Here is a 21,344-nt window from a genome sequence, read left to right on the forward strand (position 1 = left end):
ATAGCTGAAGCTTTCTGGGCAGTTCACAAAGATTAAAAACTATTAAAAATACATTATACAAGGTGCAAAACTATTTACATAAAAGACATATAAACAGATAGCACACACAGAAGCAACATGTATCTAAAAACAATGTTTAAACAATCAACCAAAGACAATCCAGTAACTGATTCTTGAGGCTGGCTCCCAATTTGCTAACCAGAGAGCACATTGCAGGTTTAGCAGGGAGCCAGTGTTATATCTGGTTTGGTCCATAGAAAGGGTTGGGTATGGTAAATAATATATTTGATTTTGCCTATGCTGAATTTAAGATACTGACCTGCTTCACACAATCAAAATAAGCCACTGTGGCTTAAGCTTATTTAAATCACAGTGTGTGCTTACTTTGATCGTATGAACTGGCCCATTGGTGAAATACCAAGCAGAAATGACTATCATCCAAGCAGAAATGACTATCATCCCTATGAAGACCAACTGAGAAAGAGAAGAAGTAGAACATACAGAGATGCAGGGAAGAGAGAATTCTTTCATTTAAGATCTGAAATGCAGTGGAATCAGCCAATGCAAAAAAAAACCCAAAACCTTGCTTCTGTTGTATAGAGGAAGAGACCAGACCAGGCTGAGGAGATGCATTTTAGGAAAAACAATGGATGTTTATTATGTAAATCCTTATTATTTTTTGTTTTAATCTCGAGGGAGCTGTTAGCTAGTTCTTAAGGTTAGAGGTGTAAGGCCAAGGATGGGCAATGATACATCACTCACTTTTCATTCCTTTTCTTTTCAGAAACCATTCCTCACAGTAATGGTGGAAATGCTAATAGTCACTACTTCTCCAACCCGAGCTATCACACTCTAACACAATGCTCAAACTCAGGAAATGTCAACAACATGGACAGGATGACCCTAGCAAAGGTAACAATATAGAGAGGCTGAACGCTTAGATAATGTTGCTGTTTTGGTATTTTACATGTGCAAAATATCACACTTCCTATTTGTGCTGTATGGTTACTCTCTTTGACAAATAATACCGATCAGTTACCAGCTTCATTGTATGCCGTCTGTCTTTATTTGAAACAGTCAAACAACAATCAACTGTTTGTGAATCTTAAGAATATGGATCCTGGGAAGCGAGGCCCTGTCATGGACTACACAGGAACATTGCCTGCTGACTGGAAGCATGGAGGTTACCTCAATGAGCTTGGTATAGAAATAATACACATATTAAGTATTGTGTGTGTTGAGCATGACACTGTAGATGTTATGGAAAACAGAGCAATGTATCCCACCCATCTTTGTAAGGAGAGCACAGTGATGGTTTCTGTCTCTTTTTTCCCAAGAGTATGGATTCTGGGAATTTGACTATGTTATATATAACACAGGTTCTTACTATGTATAGCTACGCATACCTCAGTGTGGCTGCAATGAGCAAGGAGTCGCTGAATTAAGACTTACTAGTCAATGATGTGTTAAATGACAAGATATTGCTAAAATTGCTGTTGCAAGAATTTAACGTGCATCCTTTTCTTTCTCAAAACTTTCATTTTGTTCTTCTCCATTATGTACAGGGGCTTTTGGAATTGATAGAGGTTGTATGGGTAAATCTCTGAAAGGTAAGTTTGTATTTTCTTACAAATGTAAATATATTAGGGCTCCAGTGAATGGTTTTGGATGTTGCAGCCTTGATGGAGCTAAGCAGGCATGGGCCTGATCACTCCACTGATTGGGAGCCCCTGGTTGGGAGCCCCATGACAGAGTTGGTTAGAAGAACTATAAAGTAATACTTTGAATATGTCAATTCACAACCCATGGGGACTGCAATCCTATGGCCCCTAGACAGAGTCTGGGAGGCGCATAAGATAGTTCGGGTTCCTGGATCTGAGACCGGAGGCAGCACTCTGAGCTCGGACCCAGTAGTCTGAGCTTCCCAACCCCTCCCCCTCATAGCCATCACAGTGAGAACTGTGCCGGCTGCGTCTATGAGCTTGCAAATGCAAGCTTGCAGAGGAGGGAAAGGGGGCGGTTCTCTGGGTGGGGAGGGGAGGCGACCGGTGTGGCCAGCTTAAGAAGAATCCTCCGGCTGCCCCAGCCTCCTTTCCTCCCACTCTGCAGACCCCACCTAGACAAGCAAAACCACCCATCTAATGAAAATGCGACTCAGAGGCGATAATCACCTTCGCAGTCCTCCTGCTCTGCATAGATTTCTGTCAGCCTCCGAGTTCAGAGGCTGATAGGAATCCCAGTAGGATTGCACCCTAAAAGTGTATTTTATCTCCACAGAATTTTTTGTTATCTGTTGCATTATTCCTCACTTCTGAACTGATAGAAAAGCCGCTCCAAATTACCAGTTCTGGACAAGGTGTACTTAAGTTAATCCGTAGACTAGCATCTCTGCTAGTTATTTCAGAGAAATCACAGAACCATTTCACATATTAAGGGGAAAAGGAATGTCTCTATACATGTCGAGGCACATTACATACACGTTATTTACCAGAGCCAGAGCAGCTGTAGCCATACATCAGGAAGGTTAACACACACCTAGCCACACAAGATAATGGATAGAATGTCCATCCCATTCATACCACTACAACAAACTGTACCCTCACTTTGATATGCATGAGAATATGCAGCCAATTTACATCTGTGGTTCCCAATGCAGTGAGTGATAAGCATGTACAAGTCTGCTTATGCTTGTGGATCTATTTAGCTTGATGAGACATGAATGTTTTTAGATACGTTAAGAATTGCATTATGTAGTTTTGACATGAGTAACTCTAATATCAGATATGCTCATAATCAGATTTCAGCACCCCCACTCCCAAAGTAATATTTTGGAGCTTGCAAAGACAAAAGTCAAAAGACCAAAAAAAACCAACGGCTTTTCTTAATATGTCATTGAAACATTTCTAAGAAAACTTAAATACCACTGAAGTAAACTGGAGTTCAGGTCACAAGAGTTTTTGACAGGAAAAAGAACTCACCATGTATTGCATTTTCTTCACCGCTCTGTAGTAGTTAAGGGTGCAGTAGTTTGCGCCCTGCATTATCTTGTGATGGTGTCCCCATGTGGTTTATATTTCACCACTTTTAATCAAGTTATTTTGGAAATTGTACCTAAAAACCTGACAGAATATAACTTCGACAGTCTCGCAACACCTTCAACAGAAAGCATAATTATATAAGAATCAAAACATGGGGTGACCTGTTCTGTCAAAAAAGATTGAATTAATATCTTCCTTGTTTCAGTGTATATCCTTTGGAGATATGAGTGTGTGAGGACATAGAATCATAGAATAGTAGGGTTGGGAGGGGCCTATAAGACCATCAAGTCCAACCCCCTGCTCACTGCAGGAGTCCAAATCAGAGCATCCCTGTGTTAGATAAAAAGTTCTTGCTTCTGGTTGAAAGAAAGGATGCCAGGCAGACAGCACTGGATCCAACACTATTTTATTAGTCGTTTTGCAAAACGGGTGCAGAGCAGTCTGGACCCCGAGCTAAGCATGCACAAATCTTTTATACCCCCCCCTTTACAATTTTCTGTTAGCCACAAGTCATGTCAACTGACTGAGCCGTTAGCTGACTCATTAGAGCATGACTGTGTCAACATGTTTATTTCTGATTATGCTTATGTGACTGTCTCGCTAGACTTCCCCTTTTTCTAACACCTGACAGATGGCTGTCCAGCATGAATGCCTCCAGTGTGGGAGAGCCCACTACCTCCCTAGGTAATTGTTCCATTGTCATATTGCTCTAACAGTCAGGAAGTTTTTCCTGATGTTCAGCCGGAAGCAAACCCTGGATTCTGGAGAAGCAAGAACTCAAGTATAACAAGGTTGCTTTCCCCCAGAGTTCCTGTAACTGCTACTTTATCCACTAAGTCATCTCTGTTGGTTAGGGATAGTCAAGGATAGCCGACCCTCTAGTTCTTTCATCTACTTTCTGTAGGAGGAAGTTATCCGCAACACAAGTCAGGAATTTCTTGGAGGGGCCATGTTTTGCAGAATTTGTCTCCCAACAAATATCAGGGAAATTGAATTCCCCCATTACTACTACATCATGCTTCCTTGAAACATTGGCTATTTGCTTTTCAAAAGTTTCATCCTCGTCTTCTCCTTGATTGGGGGCTGGAAGTAGATGCCGATCACCATGTTCCTTTTATTCTTTGCTCTATTTATTTTAACCCAGATCCTCTTGATGGGGCTACCAAGCCCATCCTCCTGTATTTCTGTGCAGAGATATGTATTTTTCACATATCGTGGAACCCCACCTCCCTTTCTGTTCCTCCTGTTCTTTTTGAACAAGTTATATCCTTCAATTGCTGTATTGCAGTCATGAGACTCATCCCACCAAGTCTCAGTTACACCTATCAAGTCATAATTTCCCTCCTGTATTAAGAGTTCAAGTTCGTTCTGCTTGTTTCCCATACTCTGGGCATTAGTATATAGCCATCGAAGACCATGTGCTTCATAGTCTGGCTTTCTCCCTACATGTGTCTGAAGACTATTATTGGGTGTATTAGAGCTGTTCTCTCTGTTGCGGTGCATGAGCCTTCGTCCATTGTTACCCCCAACTTTACATCTCCCTTCCCCATAGGATTCAGTTTAAAGCCCTCCTGATAAAGTTCTTCATGTTGTGGCCAAACACATTCTTCCCAGCCTTTGTGAGGTGCAACCCATCCCTTGCCAACAGTCTATCTTCCAGGAAGTATAGCCCATGGTCCCAGAATCCAAATCTTTGTCATCGGCACCACCTTCGTAGCCAGTCATTCACCCAGTCATTTTCTTTCCCTTTCTATCCCTCTTCTAACTCCTGGAAGGATGGATGAGATGGATGAGGTATAAGGAGTGTGGGTGTAGGTGTGCTGTCTATTATTTTCAGGGCATTATGGAACATATACAGTAGATACTACTGAAAGGAAAGTTGTGGATTGTATTCTGTTTCTTGGGTTGTTTCACTATATATTGTTAGATAAGCAAAAATGTGAAGTACTCAAACTAATTTAATTTTAAAAGAATGATCATTTAATGTTACTTAATTTTCATAAAATGTATTCTTCTTTGAACCATGCCATTAAAACATTATTTTTGTGTGTTTTCTCAGATCTGGTGAAGAATTCTGAATACAATTTAAGTAACTGCTCCTTAAGTAGCTCTGAAAACCCATATGCTACTATTAAAGATCCACCAGCACTCACACCAAAAAATTCAGAATGTGGATATGTTGAAATGAAGTCACCAGCACGGAGGGACTCTGCCTATGCGGAAATCAGTAACTCTGCTTCAACCAACAAGAACGTATATGAAGTTGGTGAGTCCCAATTTAGTGTTTTATCAACTCAGTCTCCAGTACTGGACCCAGAGAATGTTGAGGGTTTTGCTTTCATTTCAATAGTCCATCCATTTCCACCACTACAAACACACACCCTGGAGACATTTCTGAACTTTAAAAAATACTTTATAAAAAGTGGCTCAACTGAAAACCAAACACAAACTCAAGCTTCGTAAGACTAGATAAATCAGTATAGGTAAATTAGCGCTGTAACTAGCAAATGTCAGAATAATTATGTCCCTGAATCTTTTGAGATGCACCATCTAAGGGCACAATCCTGCTCTGCATTTTAGCTAGACAAGCATTTTTGCCCATCTAGTGGAGGCTTCGGGGAGGGAGAGGGAAGGAGACTTGGGACAGCTAGGGATAGCTTAGATCCCTGCATCCCCAGTCTCTTCCATTCCCTGCCCACCAAACCGCCCCTTTTCACCCCTCTCTGAGCTTGCATTTAAGAGCTCGTAGAAGCAGCCAGCATGGTTCTCTCTGTGCCAGCTGTGAGGTGGCGGGGCAGTGGGCAGGGAGCTCAGTTTCCTGGCTCTGAGGTCAGACCACTGTCTCTGCCTTAGATCCAGGAATCTGAAATATCATATGCGCCCCCAACGCTGTCTAGGGGCCATAGGATCGCTCTCTCTGTTGCTGCTCTGAAAAGAGCCTCTTTCCCAAGTGTGACCACACTGCTGTTTTTTTCCAGCATGGAAGGAAAGGATCTAGGATAGGAGCCCCATTTTAGGAATTACTGCTATCCTATTTTTAATGAATGGGAACAAATCAGTAGCAGGCTCTGTAGTGAAGCAGCATTGCTGTACTAAAAATTATAAATGTGTATTAGTGGAAAGCATGTTAAAAAGTTATTTAATTAGGAGGCATTTTTGAGCATCATCCTTATGCCTCCTTTTATCAAGCAGCTCTTCTCATTATAGTGAAAGGACCTACAGCTCTGATTCAGTATGTAGAAATCTTGCACTCTCATGAATATAAAAATGTGTTGTATTCATTTTATAGTCTGCTTTAATGTGACTGTAGATTGCTTAACACCACTTCAGAACTATCTGGGGTTAAGGATGGCGGAGAATTCTGCCACGGACTCCAATGAGGCTGGATTCTAAAGAGTCCAGGCCCCTGGATCCTGTGGTGGAACGGAAGACTTACCCCTGCCTCTGCGTGGAATCCTCTTCAGCCAGATCCTCCTGCTCTGGATTGCCAGCGATACGGCCACCATGCCGTATCGCTGGCTGAAGAGACTGACTGTGGATGCAAATGGCATCCGGGATGCCATTTGCGACCGTAAAGGCCTTAGTTTTTGTGAACCGCCCAGAGAGCTTCGGCTATTGGGCAGTATAGAAATGAAATAAATAAATAAATAAATAGTTTAAGGTAAATGCAGCCATTTATGGCTGCATTTACCTTAAACTTTTACAGCCACAAATGGCATCCCGGACACCATTTGCGTCCGCAGTCAGTCCCTTCAGCCAGCAATACGGCATAGCGGCCGTATCACTGGCACTTCGGAGCTGGCTGGTGGCTCTGCGGAATCGCCGTGGAGTGGAGCCAGCCGAAGAGGATTCTGGGGGAAGGAATGGATCACCTCCCCCCCTGTGGACTCCCCCCACCAGACTGGCAGGTAGGGGATTCATACATCCCTATCTAGGGTGAGGGGAGACCCTTGATTATAAAGCACAGGGGACAATAGCAGGACTACTTTGTAATTTTCATTAAATGTTCAACATCCAGAGTTGGGCAATACCTTTATTAGGGCCAACCAAAATTCCACAAATTTTATGGAATTTTAGTTAGTCCTAATAAAGATATTGCCTAACTCTGGATCTTGGATTTTTTCCCCCCTCATGGCTACCTTTGTTATTTTAAATGCTCATTAAATGTTGTGATTCTTTCCTGTCTACCAGTATCAGAGCACCAATGTTGGTTTGTTTGTTTGTTTGTTTTTAAAAAATTGCAGAACCTACAGTTAGTGTTATCCAAGGAACACTGAGTAACAATGGACCTTTCAGCCAAGATCTCTATGATCTACCCAAAAACAGCCACATTCCCTGCCATTATGACCTGCTACCTGTTCGGGATAGTCCTGCATCTTCAGAGAAAGATGATAGCAGCGAATGACACCTGATGAGCATTCTGGAACACAGTTAAGTGCTTATGAAGAGCTGGGATCTAGTTATCCTTCTTTTTGGCCATATCTGTTCAGTAAACATTTGCTCTACATTAACAAGGAGAATTAAACTGTGGTTTGTATACACACGTGGCAGATGGATAGTTGCCAAGTTTGGAGGAGCCTGTCAGATTTTGCATTGCAATTATTATTATTATTATTTTTAGAGAAACAAATGCCAAACACGTATGCTGTAATGTACTGGCTCAATGGTAAAAGCATGCAGAATACTTCTTGTGCCAAGTGTATTGCTGTTCATCACAAAGGATGGCCATTTTTTCCACTAGATCAACTTGCATATTTGATGTGCATCCAAGACTGTACAACCCACCAAATACTCACTTAGCCAAGTCATCCGAATTACTAGTTACTTCGGAAAAAAGAAATCAATGTGTTATTGCTTTTTCTTCATGTCATTATATACCCCTTTTGTCCAAGACATGTAAGGCGATACGGTCTGTTAGAACATAACTAACTACAGTACTGGATTGACTTGGGAAAGTCAAGACAAGATATCTACTCCATTGCTGGTAATGGGAATGCAATACAGGAATTGTTTTGAATGCGAGGGAAGCCTTGGATGTATATGCCTAAAGAGCTGTGTCGTGAAATGGGATTTGAAACCAGTTCTTGAAGTTCATATTTAGCAGTTCTGACTACAATATTTGTTATGTGCAAGTAATAAATCATAACATATCAATAATTGTTTCATAAACATATCAGTGAAATTTTTTTTTTGTCAAATTGGATTGAATAAGTGGGTAAGAGAAGGACAAACATAGTATATAATGTACATTTTAAGTGCAAGAAAAGGTTTTAAGTTTATAAACAAGTAGCACTATTGTTGTAATATGGAATAAGAATAGTACAATGTTTGATTTATTATTCACCTGAAATCACTGCTCAATCTTTGTGCATACTTGTTAACAAGGCACAACTGATTCCCTAAATCAACTCTTTTTATAATCGATTTAGGGAAAATATGCTTAAGCTGGTCTTTTGCATTGCTAATAATCTGGCACATATACTCCATGTTTCATTAATTTGTATCTCTTTTTAAAATAATGTAACTATGTTTTCTAGTGTTTAGAATAACAGTGCACAAGTAGTGTATTTTATGCCCCTTGTATTTCTGTCAACTCCCTGCCTCCCAATTTAGGCTGATTTAGGAGCACTGTTTTTATGAAGAAGAAAAAAATATTTAGATAATGTTAATTTCCCCAGCAGAGATAGGCTAGAAAGATCATCTTTGATCAGTGTGTAAACTCTTGGAATTAGTCAGATTTTTTTTAAAAAAAAACTGATTTAATACTAATGCAAGGGATAATGTTTATAACAAGAAAAAGTATTAAATAGAAAATTAGATTATTTTCCATCTTAACTAATTGTTTTACTCTAGAAGTGTCATCCCTCTGTTCCAAAGGCATTTTCTGTGTGTTTCAATGAGCCAATTTATAGTTGAATAATCATAGAAAAGGTAAACATTGGCAAGTAACCTGCCTCTCAGTGTAGAGTTGTTCTATACAATTTAACTATTCATTACTACATTATTTCTAGCCCTAACAATAACAGAGCATTCCTTAAACTATGTATTAAATGTAATTGTTGTGTTCTCTTTAGTTTACAATCTCCCATTTCATCTCCATGTTACATCTAAATCTTAAAGCTTGCTGAGTCATATCTCAGGACTTATCACAACTAAGCACGTTAGCAAAATGTTCCACTACTTGCTCAGCCTGTGTGCATACATTGTTTCCTGCCTTTACTACCCAAATTCTGATATAAATGTCAGTACACAGGGTTTCCAGTAGCTAGTGCTATTAAATTCAAAGAATCATTGTGAATATGATCCAACAAATGCATCTGAAAAGAGCTACTGATGGTGGTGGAAAAGAAAATCTTTTCTAGGTGCTCAAGAGACCCTGGGACAGAAATAGAAATATGGTCTACTACTTTTTTCTTTTTTTTTCAATTTCATTTAAGGCACTCTCCATCAAAAGGCATTGCTACAGCTTGATTTAGCCCTTGGCATCCTGTGTCTTTTTCATACTAAAAGATGTGTAATAGGCTTCGAATATGCAAACCTAAAAGACAAAAACATGGAGTTTTGGAAGTTAAGCAGCACAAATATCTTTCTGTAGGATAGGTTTGGAATGGTGTTTGGAATAGCTCTACACTCTTTTGTATTGTGTTATACAAACTCACAAATAAAGCCTATCTTTTTTGAAATTGTGACTGAAGTAATAATTTGCCAGCAATTTAAAAGTCACAAGAATCAGCTTGTGTGTTGATACTCAGTATCCCCGAAGAGTTGTAAATTCCTGAACTTGGACATAGACAGCTTACTCCGATCCATATATTGACTTCATTGGGAAGCACAGTTCCTAGCTGTGTTGTCAAAATATGTGAAAAGGAATACCTCTCTTTTGCTCCTTTGCTCCTACTTTTGTCTCCTGATAGAGAAACCAATAAGGAACAAAGCAAGTTTGAAAGGGTAATGTTAATGCTATAGAAACAGAAAGAAGTGCTTGATCCTGGATTTTCTATAACCCTTGGTCAGTGATTCACATAAACCATTTAATATTGGTATACAGTACACAAAAATTTTTAAATCAACATGAGAACAGCAAGTAAGCTCTGGGACTTATATTCCTCAAAGGCCCCTTTCACAGTCCTGGTATAGGCTATGGTATATTTAAAATGTGATTTGTTTCTTGTGAAAAAGCCCTCAATATTGCACCAACATTTTTTATACCTTTGGAATACGACTGAAACTCATATTACCTGTCATAATCAGTTATATCAGCAAATATGTTCGTAGGTTAAAATAATAACATTTTCAGAAGGAAGACCCACAGCATTAGCTTTTTCTTCCCAGGTATGATTACCTTTCCCACCAGAAATATTCATTGAAATATTATATGCAATGCATATAACATTTTGTTCTGCAGGAATTCTGTTGTATAAGTAGCAATCTTAGTAGCAGTCACTGGGATAAATTCAGACTTAGGCATGGTTAGTGTAGACCCATTGAAAACAGTGAAACCTAAATTAGTCATGACAAAGTTATCCCATTGATTTCAATGAGTAAGCATGACTAAGTTTGGATCTAACTTACTGTCTCTTCTATTTCAACAATTATTAGATCTGCATCGGGGTGTTTACTAAGGGTGTATGCTGGCATTGTTTTTAAGGTATTAAGGACCTCTGCAATACTTCAGTTAGCTACCCCACAACAGAGAAACATTCAGGTGTGGCAGAGTAAGCTAAGTTATCTATTTCTCACCCAGTTCTTCTCTAAATTGAGCTAAAAGTTGTACCACAGAGTCACTAGGGTTAGGAATGGCCACAGAGTCTAATGCCAAACAAGGGTAGATTAAGAGCTACTTCTGTTAAGATATTATCACTCTTCCCCAAAGCTTTTCAGAGTAATAAACACATTCTAAAAGGTCTGAACCTTTTAGCTCAGACTTGCAAACACTGAAAAAATGGTCTGGGAAAGCACAAGGACATCTATTTAAAAAAAAAAAAATCCTAAAAACTCTTTTCATCTCACTCATGTCCCATGGTGTTGATGTTGATGATGATGTTGAGACATTCATTAGAATCACTGCCATGCCTCCCTCAGACTCCTCCAAGGATGAAGGGGAATGGCAGGCTCCAGACCCAGGGGAAGGGACCAGCACAGAAGGAGTCTGAGTCCCCTCACCTCCTGTGGATGTTCCATGCCTGGTTTCAGTCCCCCCCCCAGAGGATTCGGAGGGCAAAATGCCACCGACCCCTGCAGAGCAAAGGCGGCTACATGTAAAAGAACAACGAAGGCAAGCGTCTCTCTGTTTAAGACAGAAAAGCTCTCAGAGGCGAGGACTGATTGGATGCAGCAGCTTCAGGATGCGGCAGTTAAAAGCAGGAAGCAGGCTGGAGCAAGGCTGCTGGAGAACAACATCATATCTCATGCCGGATCTCAGCCTCGATCCTGGACCTGACCCACTGCCTTGCTCATGTTCCCTTGTGTTTTGGACTTCGGACTGGAAAATGGACTTCTCTTTGCCACATTGATTTGGATTCGAATGCCCTGGTAAAATTCTCTGCTTCAGCCTCCTTTTCCCTCTCACAGCCTAGGACAGGTTTACGACCCTGTTATCAGCCAGGGATTTATCGCTGCCAGCTGTGGGCAGCTGGCAGGAGCCAACAATCACTGATATAAGTAATATAGGCTAGTTAGTAGAGGATGATGATGAAAGGAAATAGCTCACCCAAAGTGTAATCCTTCAGATGAACACAACAATAATTAGCGATGTAGGAATCCAAAATGCAATGAATTCTAGGTCATACTTCCAAGATGTCAGGAACAATATTGGTACCATATTGTCCCACATCCTGTCTAATAGCAGGTACATCTTGTGGAATCCTTCTGATTCTTGCGGTTTTAGAAGTGGCAGAGCAAAGGGTCAAACAAAATCCCTGATGTGGATCCAGAACAATCAAACTATTCAAGCTTCAGTCAAAATCAGTAGTTTTAAAAGTATTGGTATTTATTGATGGTGATTGAGGCCAGCCTCTGCCATTATCAAGGCCATTATCAAGTTCACCTATACAAACTTTTAGCATCAGTTGGGAAAGGGCCACTGCTCAGTGATAGAGCACATATATTACATTGAAGTTTCCAGGTTCAATACCGGGCAGCTCCACTATAGAAAGTTCTCAGGTAGCAAGGCTTGGAAAAAACCTCTGCCTGAGGACGTTATGAACTGCTGCCAGCCAGAATGGACAGTAGTGGGCTAAATGGAGCAAGGGTATAAATCAGTATGACAGTTTCACATGTTCAGTCACCATATGGTAAGTCTTCATGGTTCATTGCCTCTTATAACCTCAAAGTGGTTCTGTGGGACAGTCTATACTGGGCGTATGATGTAGCCTGGGGCCTTGGGAGAGTCCTTATCCCTCTCCTTAACTGGCACCCCAGAATTTAATTAGGTAAGCCAAATTAAGTACCCCAGCATTATCACCAGGACTAAAATTACAATAAAATAGCCCAGATAATTACTAGCTGCCACCACCTACTGAATTAACAGAGCAATAGAACTCTTAAATGTTTTACTTGTTTGTTTGTTTGTTTGAGGGGGGATGGAAAGATCTGATTGGCGAACCAAGTCACCACTCTGCTAGTTCCAAATCTCTGCCCTCCCCTAGGAAGTAAGTATATGACTGTGCAGTAGCTTGGCTGAGAAGTTTAAGGAAATAATATGGAGTGAGATGCAGTGATTCAGAATTTACCCAGGTCAGAACACGTAAGATTATTTTTAACCATATAATTAGGTTTATTAACTAGAACACATCAAACATAATACTGAAATAGTTAAATAAATAAAATATCATTTCTATCTCCAAAACTTCAAACCTTGCTGTAGCTGGTATAACAAATGGATAGTTTCTCTCTTATGTGCTGTGTATAATCCATTCTAAGAAGCAAAACTAAGGGATTCTTATGGCATCTAAAAATTGAAAAAATTATGATGACATGAATATATGAGTCTTCAAGGTGCTGCAAGATTTTTCATTGTTTTTTCAGCAACATACTAATACAGCTACTCTTCTAGAAATCACAAGAAGCAATAGTGAGCCAGGAACCAAAGATCTTTATCTTCCTGACAAATGAACAGCATGGGCTTCAGGGAGGATGGCTAGTACATCCCAAGTACATGAGGCTGCTTACCTTAGCTCAGAGGATTGTATACAAGCTTGAGAAATGGCAGCTGAAATCCATGTGTGCTATGTCCCCATGGAGTTATGGTTAGTTCAATGAGATCAGAATGTGAATCAAGGATTTGACCTGAGACTTGCTGCTCTGTTTTTTCTGCAACAGTCCCCACTTATCCTGTACATAGAAATAACTAATAGAAAAGGACAGGCAGACCAATCTCTTATTGATATTGCCTGGAATTACTGCAGTTTCCTCCTTTAATACATACATTCTGAAGTTTTATGTTTGCTTTTTGAAAGCATGTCATCTCCTTGTATTTGTCTCTGCTGTTGATGATAGTTGACTGACGTTTCACATGGGAGTCAAGAGCTGCGAGGCCTCAGGTGTTAATGAGCAATATCACTCATTCTATGTTTGGGGAAGGAACTTAGAATATTGTAAACCTTTGTACTTTTACTTGGCAAAAGCACATCTTGAGCTTTTTGTTTCCCCCAGGTATTACTCCCAGGGAGCTTTTATCAGACTTCAAGACAAAAGCTACTTTTCATGGTAAGGGTGGCATTCCATTTTAAACAGCTTCCCTTTTACGCCTACACCTCGATACACATTTCCTCACATGCTCGCAGGCATATCTTTATTTCAGAGGCATCTTCTTTATGTCAAAACAGCAAAAGAAAACATGGTGTAAAAGACAGTGCATTAGAAAGAGAGAGACAGAATGTTTTCAGCAGCACTTGCAGTGGTTCATAGGCCATCAGCACCCAAACCAGTCCCAAGCTTGCACTGACACAGGATCTGGTTCAGTGTGCCTTCTATTCTGTGGCAGGGGTGCAGAACCAAGAGCCTAAGGGCCAAATCTGGCCCACCTGGGGTCCCAACCTGGCCCTCCAAGCCTCTCCTGAGGGCCGTGGCCCCTTTCCCCAACTGGCAATCAGTTGGTGGTTTCCTAGCTTTTGTGCAGTTCTTTTCCCATTCTAAAAAGTTGAAGTGCCTATCCTAAGGCTTAGTTATGGCGGTAAGAGCTTTAAATTAAAATACACTAGTATTTTTTTAGTATTTTGGCCCTACTCCTTTTGCCTTTGGGCCTACCTACCAATGGAATGCACCACAAGAGTTTATCTGAAACCAGTTGGCTCCCCATGAACACAGTTTGCAGAGAACAAACAATGAAAGCTTTAACAATTAACTGCATTTATTGAAACATTCAAAGTATAGGTGTCTCTTAATCTCTTCATGATTTGTTTGCAGGCCGTATATTCCTGGCATATCATTGTACTTTGGCTGTACCTGTGTTTATAAAGGTGTGCAGAGACTTTAAATGTTATTTTGTTAAATTTAACAGCTAGAGAGTTCCTTTCTGAGCAATGACTAAACTTTGACTAGGTTACTTTTAACTGTAGGTGTCTCTTAAGCCCTTCATGATTTTTATAGGATGTATGTTACTGGCATATCATTGTTTTTCGGCCTGCACCTCTGTTTATAATGGTGTACAGAGACTTCTTTTGTGTTCACATTTCATTTTACTCCAATTTGCAATTAATCATGTTTGTTTAGTTATACTTGACATTTTTATATTAAAAATAGAACGCTATAGTACATTGTTAGAAAAGGTAGCCTACTTGTTTGTTTAAACAAAGGCTTTATGGACATTAATAAACTCCTGACTTTGAATTATAGAAAACTGTTGTTATTCATGGAATCTGTGTTTCAAGATCTTGCCAGTGACATAAGAATCAGTAAACAGGAAGGCAGTAAAAAAAGGGATAACCAACTAACTCCCGACGTCGAATATATATATATATATATATATATATATATATATATATATATGAATATGATGGAATTCTGCCCTCAAACTGAAAGAGGTTCAACACCCCTGTACTATGGGCTACATCTAAAATTACATGAGGGAACTCTCCTCCCTCCTGTAGCTATCTGTACCCTCCTAAAATATTCTCCAGAGGGTCCCCCAGCCCTTTGGAGTAGATTGCGGGGCACAGGGGCAGCCCGATGGGAGGGAGAATCTGTCAGTGGACACAATTTCATGATTCCCCATGTCTACCTGAAAGTACTCCTCCATTAGTGCTATTATTTTATGTATTCTGCTCTTGTGCTGCCTTTTTTGCATGTTGCTAACATACACTTTGTGAAAATAAAATGGCAGGCTATAAATACTTCTGTCTTAATTAACAAGCCATTCAATATGCTATGCTTACATAATTTGTTTGCTCCAAAGTTTGCCTGAAAGACTTCAGTTAGATTTCTGCTATTCCATACTACCCCTTTAAAAACCAAAACAAACCACACATATATTTCCAGAGATCCAGCTATTTCTAAAATGAATGGCCTTTTATTAGATGAATGACTGTTTGATGGTATGAAAACTGTTCACACAATTGCTCACAAAGGGAGTATTACCTGAATCAATCTCTTAGACACTTTGTTTCTGAATTTCAAAAGATCCATTGAATTTGTTGTTGTTCAGTCGTTCAGTCGTGTCCGACTCTTCGTGACCCCATGGACCATAGCACGCCAGGCCTTCCTGTCCTGCGCTCTCTCCCGGAGTGTGCTCAAGTTCATATTCATTGCATCGGTGATGCTATCTAGCCATCTCATCCTCTGCCGTCCCCTTCTCCTTTTGCCTTCAGTCTTTCCCAGCATCAGGGTCTTTTCCAGAGAGTTTTCTCTTCGCATTAGGTGGCCAAAATATTTGAGCTTCAGCTTCAGTATCTGTCCTTCCAATGAGCACTCAGGGTTGATTTCCTTTAGGATGGACTGATTTGAGCTCCTTGCAGTCCAGGGGACTCGTAAGAGTCTTCTCCAGCACCACAGTTCGAAAACATCAATTCTTCGGCGCTCAGCCTTCCTTATAGTCCAGCTCTCACAGCCATACATTACTACTGGGAAAACCGTAGCTTTGATTAGACGGACCTTTGTCGGCAAGGTGATGTCTCTGCTTCTTACTATGCTGTCTAGGTTTGCCATAGCTTTCCTCCCCAGGAGCAAGCGTCTTTTAATTTCATGGCTACAGTCACCATCTGCGGTGATCTTGGAACCCAAAAAAGTAAAATCTGTCACTGCTTCCATTTCTTCCCCTTCTATATGCCAGGAAGTGATGGGGCCAGATGCCATGATCTTAGTTTTTTTAATGTTGAGTTTCAAACCAGCTTTTGCACTCTCCTCTTTCACCCTCAACAAGAGGCTCTTGAGATCCTCTTCGCTTTCTGCCATTAGGGTGGTATCGTCTGCATATCGGGGGTTGTTGATAATTCTCCCGGCAATCTTAATTCCGACCTCTGATTCATCCAACCCGGCGTTTCTCATGATGTACTCTGCATATAAGTTAAATAAGCAGGGTGACAATATGCAGCCTTGCGTACTCCTTTCCAAATTTTGAACCACTCGGTTGATCCATGTCTGGTTCTTACTGTTGCTTCTTGACCCTCGTACAGGTTTCTCAGGAGACAGGTAAGGTGGTCTGGTACTCCCATCACTTTAAGAATTTGCCACAGTTTGTTGTGATCCACACAATCAAAGGCTTTAGCGTAGTCAATGAAGCAGAAATAGACGTTTTTCTGGAATTCTCTTGCTTTCTCCATGATCCAGCGAACGTTGGCGATTTGATCTCTAGTTCCTCTGCCTCTTCGAAACCCAGCTTGTACTTCCGGTAGTTCTCGGTTCGCACACTGCTGAAGCCTAGCTTGTAGGATTTTGAGCATCACCTTGCTGGCATGTGAAATGGGCACAATTGTGCGGTAGTTTGAACACTCTTTGGCGTTGCACTTCTTTGGAATTGGAATGTAAACTGAGCTTTTCCAGTCTTGCTGCCATTGTTGAGTGTTCCAGATTTGTTGGCATATTGAGTGCAGCACTTTAACAGCATCATCTTTTAGGATTTTAAATAGCTCAGCTGGAATACTGTCATCTCCGCTAGCTTTGTTGTTACTAATGCTTCCTAAGGCCCACTTGACTTCACTCTCGAGGATGTCCGGCTCAAGTTCAGTGACCGCACTATCATGGCTATCAGGGACATTCAGATCTTTCCTGTATAGTTCTTCTGTGTATTCTTGCCACCTTTTCTTAATCTCATTTGCATCTGTTAGGTCCCTGCCTTCTTTGTCCTTTATCATGCCTGTCTTTGCACAAAACGTTCCCTTGAGATCTCCAATTTTCTTGAAGAGATCTCTAGTCTTTCCCATTCTGTTGTTTTCCTCGATTTCTTTGCATTGTTCATTTAAGAAGGCCTTCTTGTCTCTCCTTGCTATTCTCTGGAACTCTGCATTCAGTTGGATATATCTTCCCCTTTCTCCCTTGCTTTTCGCTTCCCTTCTTTCTTCAGCTACTTGTAAAGCCTCATCAGACAGCCACTTTGCTTTCTTGCATTTCTTTTTCTTTGGGATGGATTTCGTTGCTGCCTCCTGAACAATGTTACAGACCTCCGTCCATAGTTCCTCAGCCACTCTGTCTATCAGGTCTAATCCCTGAAATCTATTCCTCACCTCCACTGTATATTCATAAGGGATATGATTTAGGTCATACCTGAATGGTTTCGTGGTTTTCCCGTCGTTCTTCAATTTAAGCCGAAATTTTGCAAGAAGCAGCTCATGATCTGAGCCACAGTCAGCTCCAGGTCTTGTTTTGACTGACTGTATAGAGCTTCTCCATCTTTGATTGCAAATGACATAATCAATCTGATTTTGATATTGACCATCTGGTGATGTCCATGTGTAGAGTCGCCTCTTGTGATGTTGGAAAAGAGTGTTTGCTATGATCAGCATGTTCTCTTGGCAAAACTCTATTAGCTTTTGTCCTGTTTCATTTTGTACACCAAGGCCATGCCTGCCTGTTATCCCGGTGATTTCTTGACTTCCTACTTTAGCATTCCAATCCCCTATGATGAAGAGGACATCTTTTTTTGGTGTTAGTTCTAGAAGGTGTTGTAGGTCTTCATAGAACCGATCAACCTCAGCTTCTTCGGCATCAGTGGTTGGGGCATAGACTTGAATTACTGTGATGTTGAATGGTTTGCCTTGGATTCGTACTGAGATCATTCTATCGTTTTTAAGATCGTACCCCAGTACTGCTTTTCCCACCCTTTTGTTGACTATGAGTGCTACTCCATTTCTTCTAAGGGATTCTTGCCCACAGTAGTAGATATGATGGTCACCTCAATTAAATTCACCCATGCCTGTCCATTTTAGTTCGCTGATTCCCAAGATGTCAATGTTCAATCTTGCCATCTCATGTTTGACCACCTCTAGCTTACCTTGATTCATTGATCTTACATTCCAGGTTCCTAAACAATATTGTTCTTTACAGCATCGGATTTTCTTTTCACCACCAGACACATCCACAGCTGAGTGTCCTTTCGGCTTTGGCCCAGCCGCTTCACTCTTTCTGGCGCTACTTGGAAATACCCTCTGCTCTTCCCCAGTAGTATATTGGACGCCTTCCAACCTGAGGGTCTCGTCTTCCGGCATCATATCTTTTAGCCTTGTGATATGTTCCATGGGGTTTTCTTGGCAAGAATACTGGAGTGGGTTGCCATTTCCTTCTCCAGTGGACCACATTTTGTCAGAACTCTCTGCCATGACCTGTCCATCTTGGGTGGCCCTGCACGGCATAGCTTATGGCTTCACTGAGTTACGCAAGCCCCTTCGCCACAACAAGGCAGTGATCCATGAAGGGGATCCATTGAATATAGCACTGTAATTTGTGAGAAAGTTTAAAACAGAATTATTTGCCTGTAACGGCACAATTCTGCTGCTGATTGAGTCCCCAAATGGGATTGCAGTAGAATATTCCAGTGATGATGAAACCTATGTGAAAAGTCAGAGGAAAATATGGTCATTTTATCTGATGGCTCTGATACACAACTGGCTGTGATGCACCAACAACCAACTGAAGAGAGCGGGGTGGGTGGGGATCACAGCACATCCTCGGCCTGTTATTAATTCAGTGAGGCATGTCCATTGATCTGAGGTCTCCAGCGTGAGGCCCTTAGACACCTCTCTCGGAGCTTGACAGGCTTCTTGTCCCTCTTGGTTTTCATTTTATTGCTTAGATTTTGTTTAATTTTTTTTAAACTGGGAGGCTGACATGCTGCAAAATGAAGCTCCAGCCTCCAGAGCAGTCTTTATTTCCCAGAATACATCCTGGCCCCATGTGGCATTCTTGGCCAAGTTACTTATCTCTGAGCTGCTGCCTCAGTTTACTTTCTTGTATCAGGGAACTGTGGTTTCAAAAGAGTGGTTTTGTGTCTTTTAGTCTTCTGATACGTGACTGGCCACATGTACCATGGCAGCCATTTTGTGAGAATACCTACAACACTTTATCCAAATGTGCCCACAGATTGTGTGGCAGCCTATAGAGTGTGGTCTCTCTCTGTGTGTGTGTGTGTGTGTGTGTGTGTGTGTGTGTGTGAATATGGGGGCAAAAATGGCCCCTGGACCTCTCGCAGTTGCTCACCCCTGTTGTACAGGAACTTTTGCACAGGGCACCACAAGGGAGCCAGAATCCACAAGTAGCCCCAACAACAGACAACCATCATTGGTCAGCTAAGAGTAGTGTCAACAGAAACGTCAGGCAGGAGAGAGTTGCATCAACTTGGTAGTGTAATCGAAGAAGCAAGTTGTGGCTTGGTAAGCAAGGGGCTGTCTTCATGAGTGATTTGGTGTGAAGTCAGAGCAGTCTGCAACAGATAAGACATCACCAGTCTGCTGCCAGCCAGCCACTTCCCTCTTGAAAAGTCACATTTTCTGAAACTCCTTTTACTCCGACTTTTTTTTACAGCAAGTGGCTCACTGGAGGTTTTACCACAGTGTGCCATGTCCCCCACCCCCCACATTAAATCTTGGTGGTGCCTCTGTGAGTCAACGGGGTGACTCCCTCTTGTTTCTCCAATTGAAGTAGTTTTTCCCATTAAGAAAATCCTCATGAGCGCAGCAGCGACCCCTCTCATTACTGCCATAATGGGGACATTAATTCGCCTGCTTTTAATCTTTAACATACCCCGCCCCCGCTCTTCTGTGCACGTTTACTCAGAAGTAAGAAATAAATCTTGCTCCCCTGCAGTGAATCCTTAACAGATCTCTATGCATTTGGAGGCAGGGTATTTCGCTAAACTATTAAAGGATTAAAGGCTAACTTTAGTAATTTGCCTTAAAAGAACTCTTTTAATTCTCTGATGCTCTCTTAAATTTCTATTGCAATGCTGTGCTTCTTTGATGTTCTGTAGTTTCTCCGGATGTAAAGTTGTTTCTCTGTTGTTATGTAAAGTCCCTTCTCTGCTTTATCACAGTAATGATCTTTTGGGTTTACAGGAGCTTCTCATTGGGAGCAGGAAAAAAAGGGGGTTGGAAGCAGTAACTCCATTGCAGAGTGCTGGAATGGGGCAAAATTGGGGGCCTGGGCTGCTCTCAGGGAGAGCCTTCAGGGTGAATCAGGGATTTTGGCTTCTCAAGGCAAAAGTGCACGCATTGGGGAAAAGTGGGGGAGATAATGAAGTTGCAGTGGGGAGTCTTCAGAATTGTGAGTTAGTTGCTCTCCATTCATAATAGCGTAGTATCAGGGAGGAGCCTGGACTAGTGCTGTGCCGAAAATTTCTCCAACATCTTTTTCAACCATTCTCATCCAATTTGATAGAAAATAAATTGCTTTTAAAAGAAATTCAGTGGTGAAGAAAATTTTGGAGAAATTCTCATGGGTTGGGTTTGGGTTTCTTGTGCTTATCTTACTTAGGAGGAAGCCAAGGAGAGTGTGCAAGTGTCCTGTTTTACATGGGGCAATCATCTCTCTGGCAGCCTGGAGCCTCCTCAGCTTCCCACACTTCAAGCAGAGCCCAGGGAAAGATATCATAATTCCTCCAAACAGGGCTTTTTTTGGTTCAAGAAGTGCAGGGAGCCTGAGAGGCTACACAGCAATGGAGAGATGTTGAATAGAAAGAAAACACACACACAAACAGCACCCTTGGCCACCTTGCAGTGATCAGATAAGCTCAAAAACACCACAAAAAAATTTATAAAACATCCTGAGAATGAGACAAAATGATGGAAGCCTCTTTCATTGGGGAAGAAAAGATTCAGGAAATTTGGAGGGCAGATTTTGGCACAGGACTAGCTCCACATCTTCAATGGACACAACACTGTC

General features: G+C 41.3%; 1 protein-coding gene across 1 annotated transcript in view; it reads left to right on the forward strand.

The window, feature by feature from the left end:
• The window catches only part of MEGF10 (multiple EGF like domains 10), a 186,183-nt gene extending 176,465 nt beyond the window's left edge, over window positions 1-9,718 (forward strand). The window contains exons 21-25 of the mRNA XM_084833987.1: window positions 785-912; window positions 1,078-1,201; window positions 1,566-1,610; window positions 5,098-5,304; window positions 7,283-9,718. Coding sequence (XP_084690113.1) covers window positions 785-912; window positions 1,078-1,201; window positions 1,566-1,610; window positions 5,098-5,304; window positions 7,283-7,443 — 665 coding nt within the window. The 3' untranslated portion in view covers window positions 7,444-9,718. The remainder of the gene's footprint in view (window positions 1-784; window positions 913-1,077; window positions 1,202-1,565; window positions 1,611-5,097; window positions 5,305-7,282) is intronic.
• The last annotated feature ends 11,626 nt before the right edge of the window (window positions 9,719-21,344 follow it).

The sequence above is a fragment of the Heloderma suspectum genome, chromosome 2 (assembly GCF_057233095.1).
Source record: "Heloderma suspectum isolate Gila_16-S chromosome 2, 16-S_ref, whole genome shotgun sequence".
Taxonomy (NCBI): Eukaryota; Metazoa; Chordata; class Lepidosauria; order Squamata; family Helodermatidae; genus Heloderma; species Heloderma suspectum.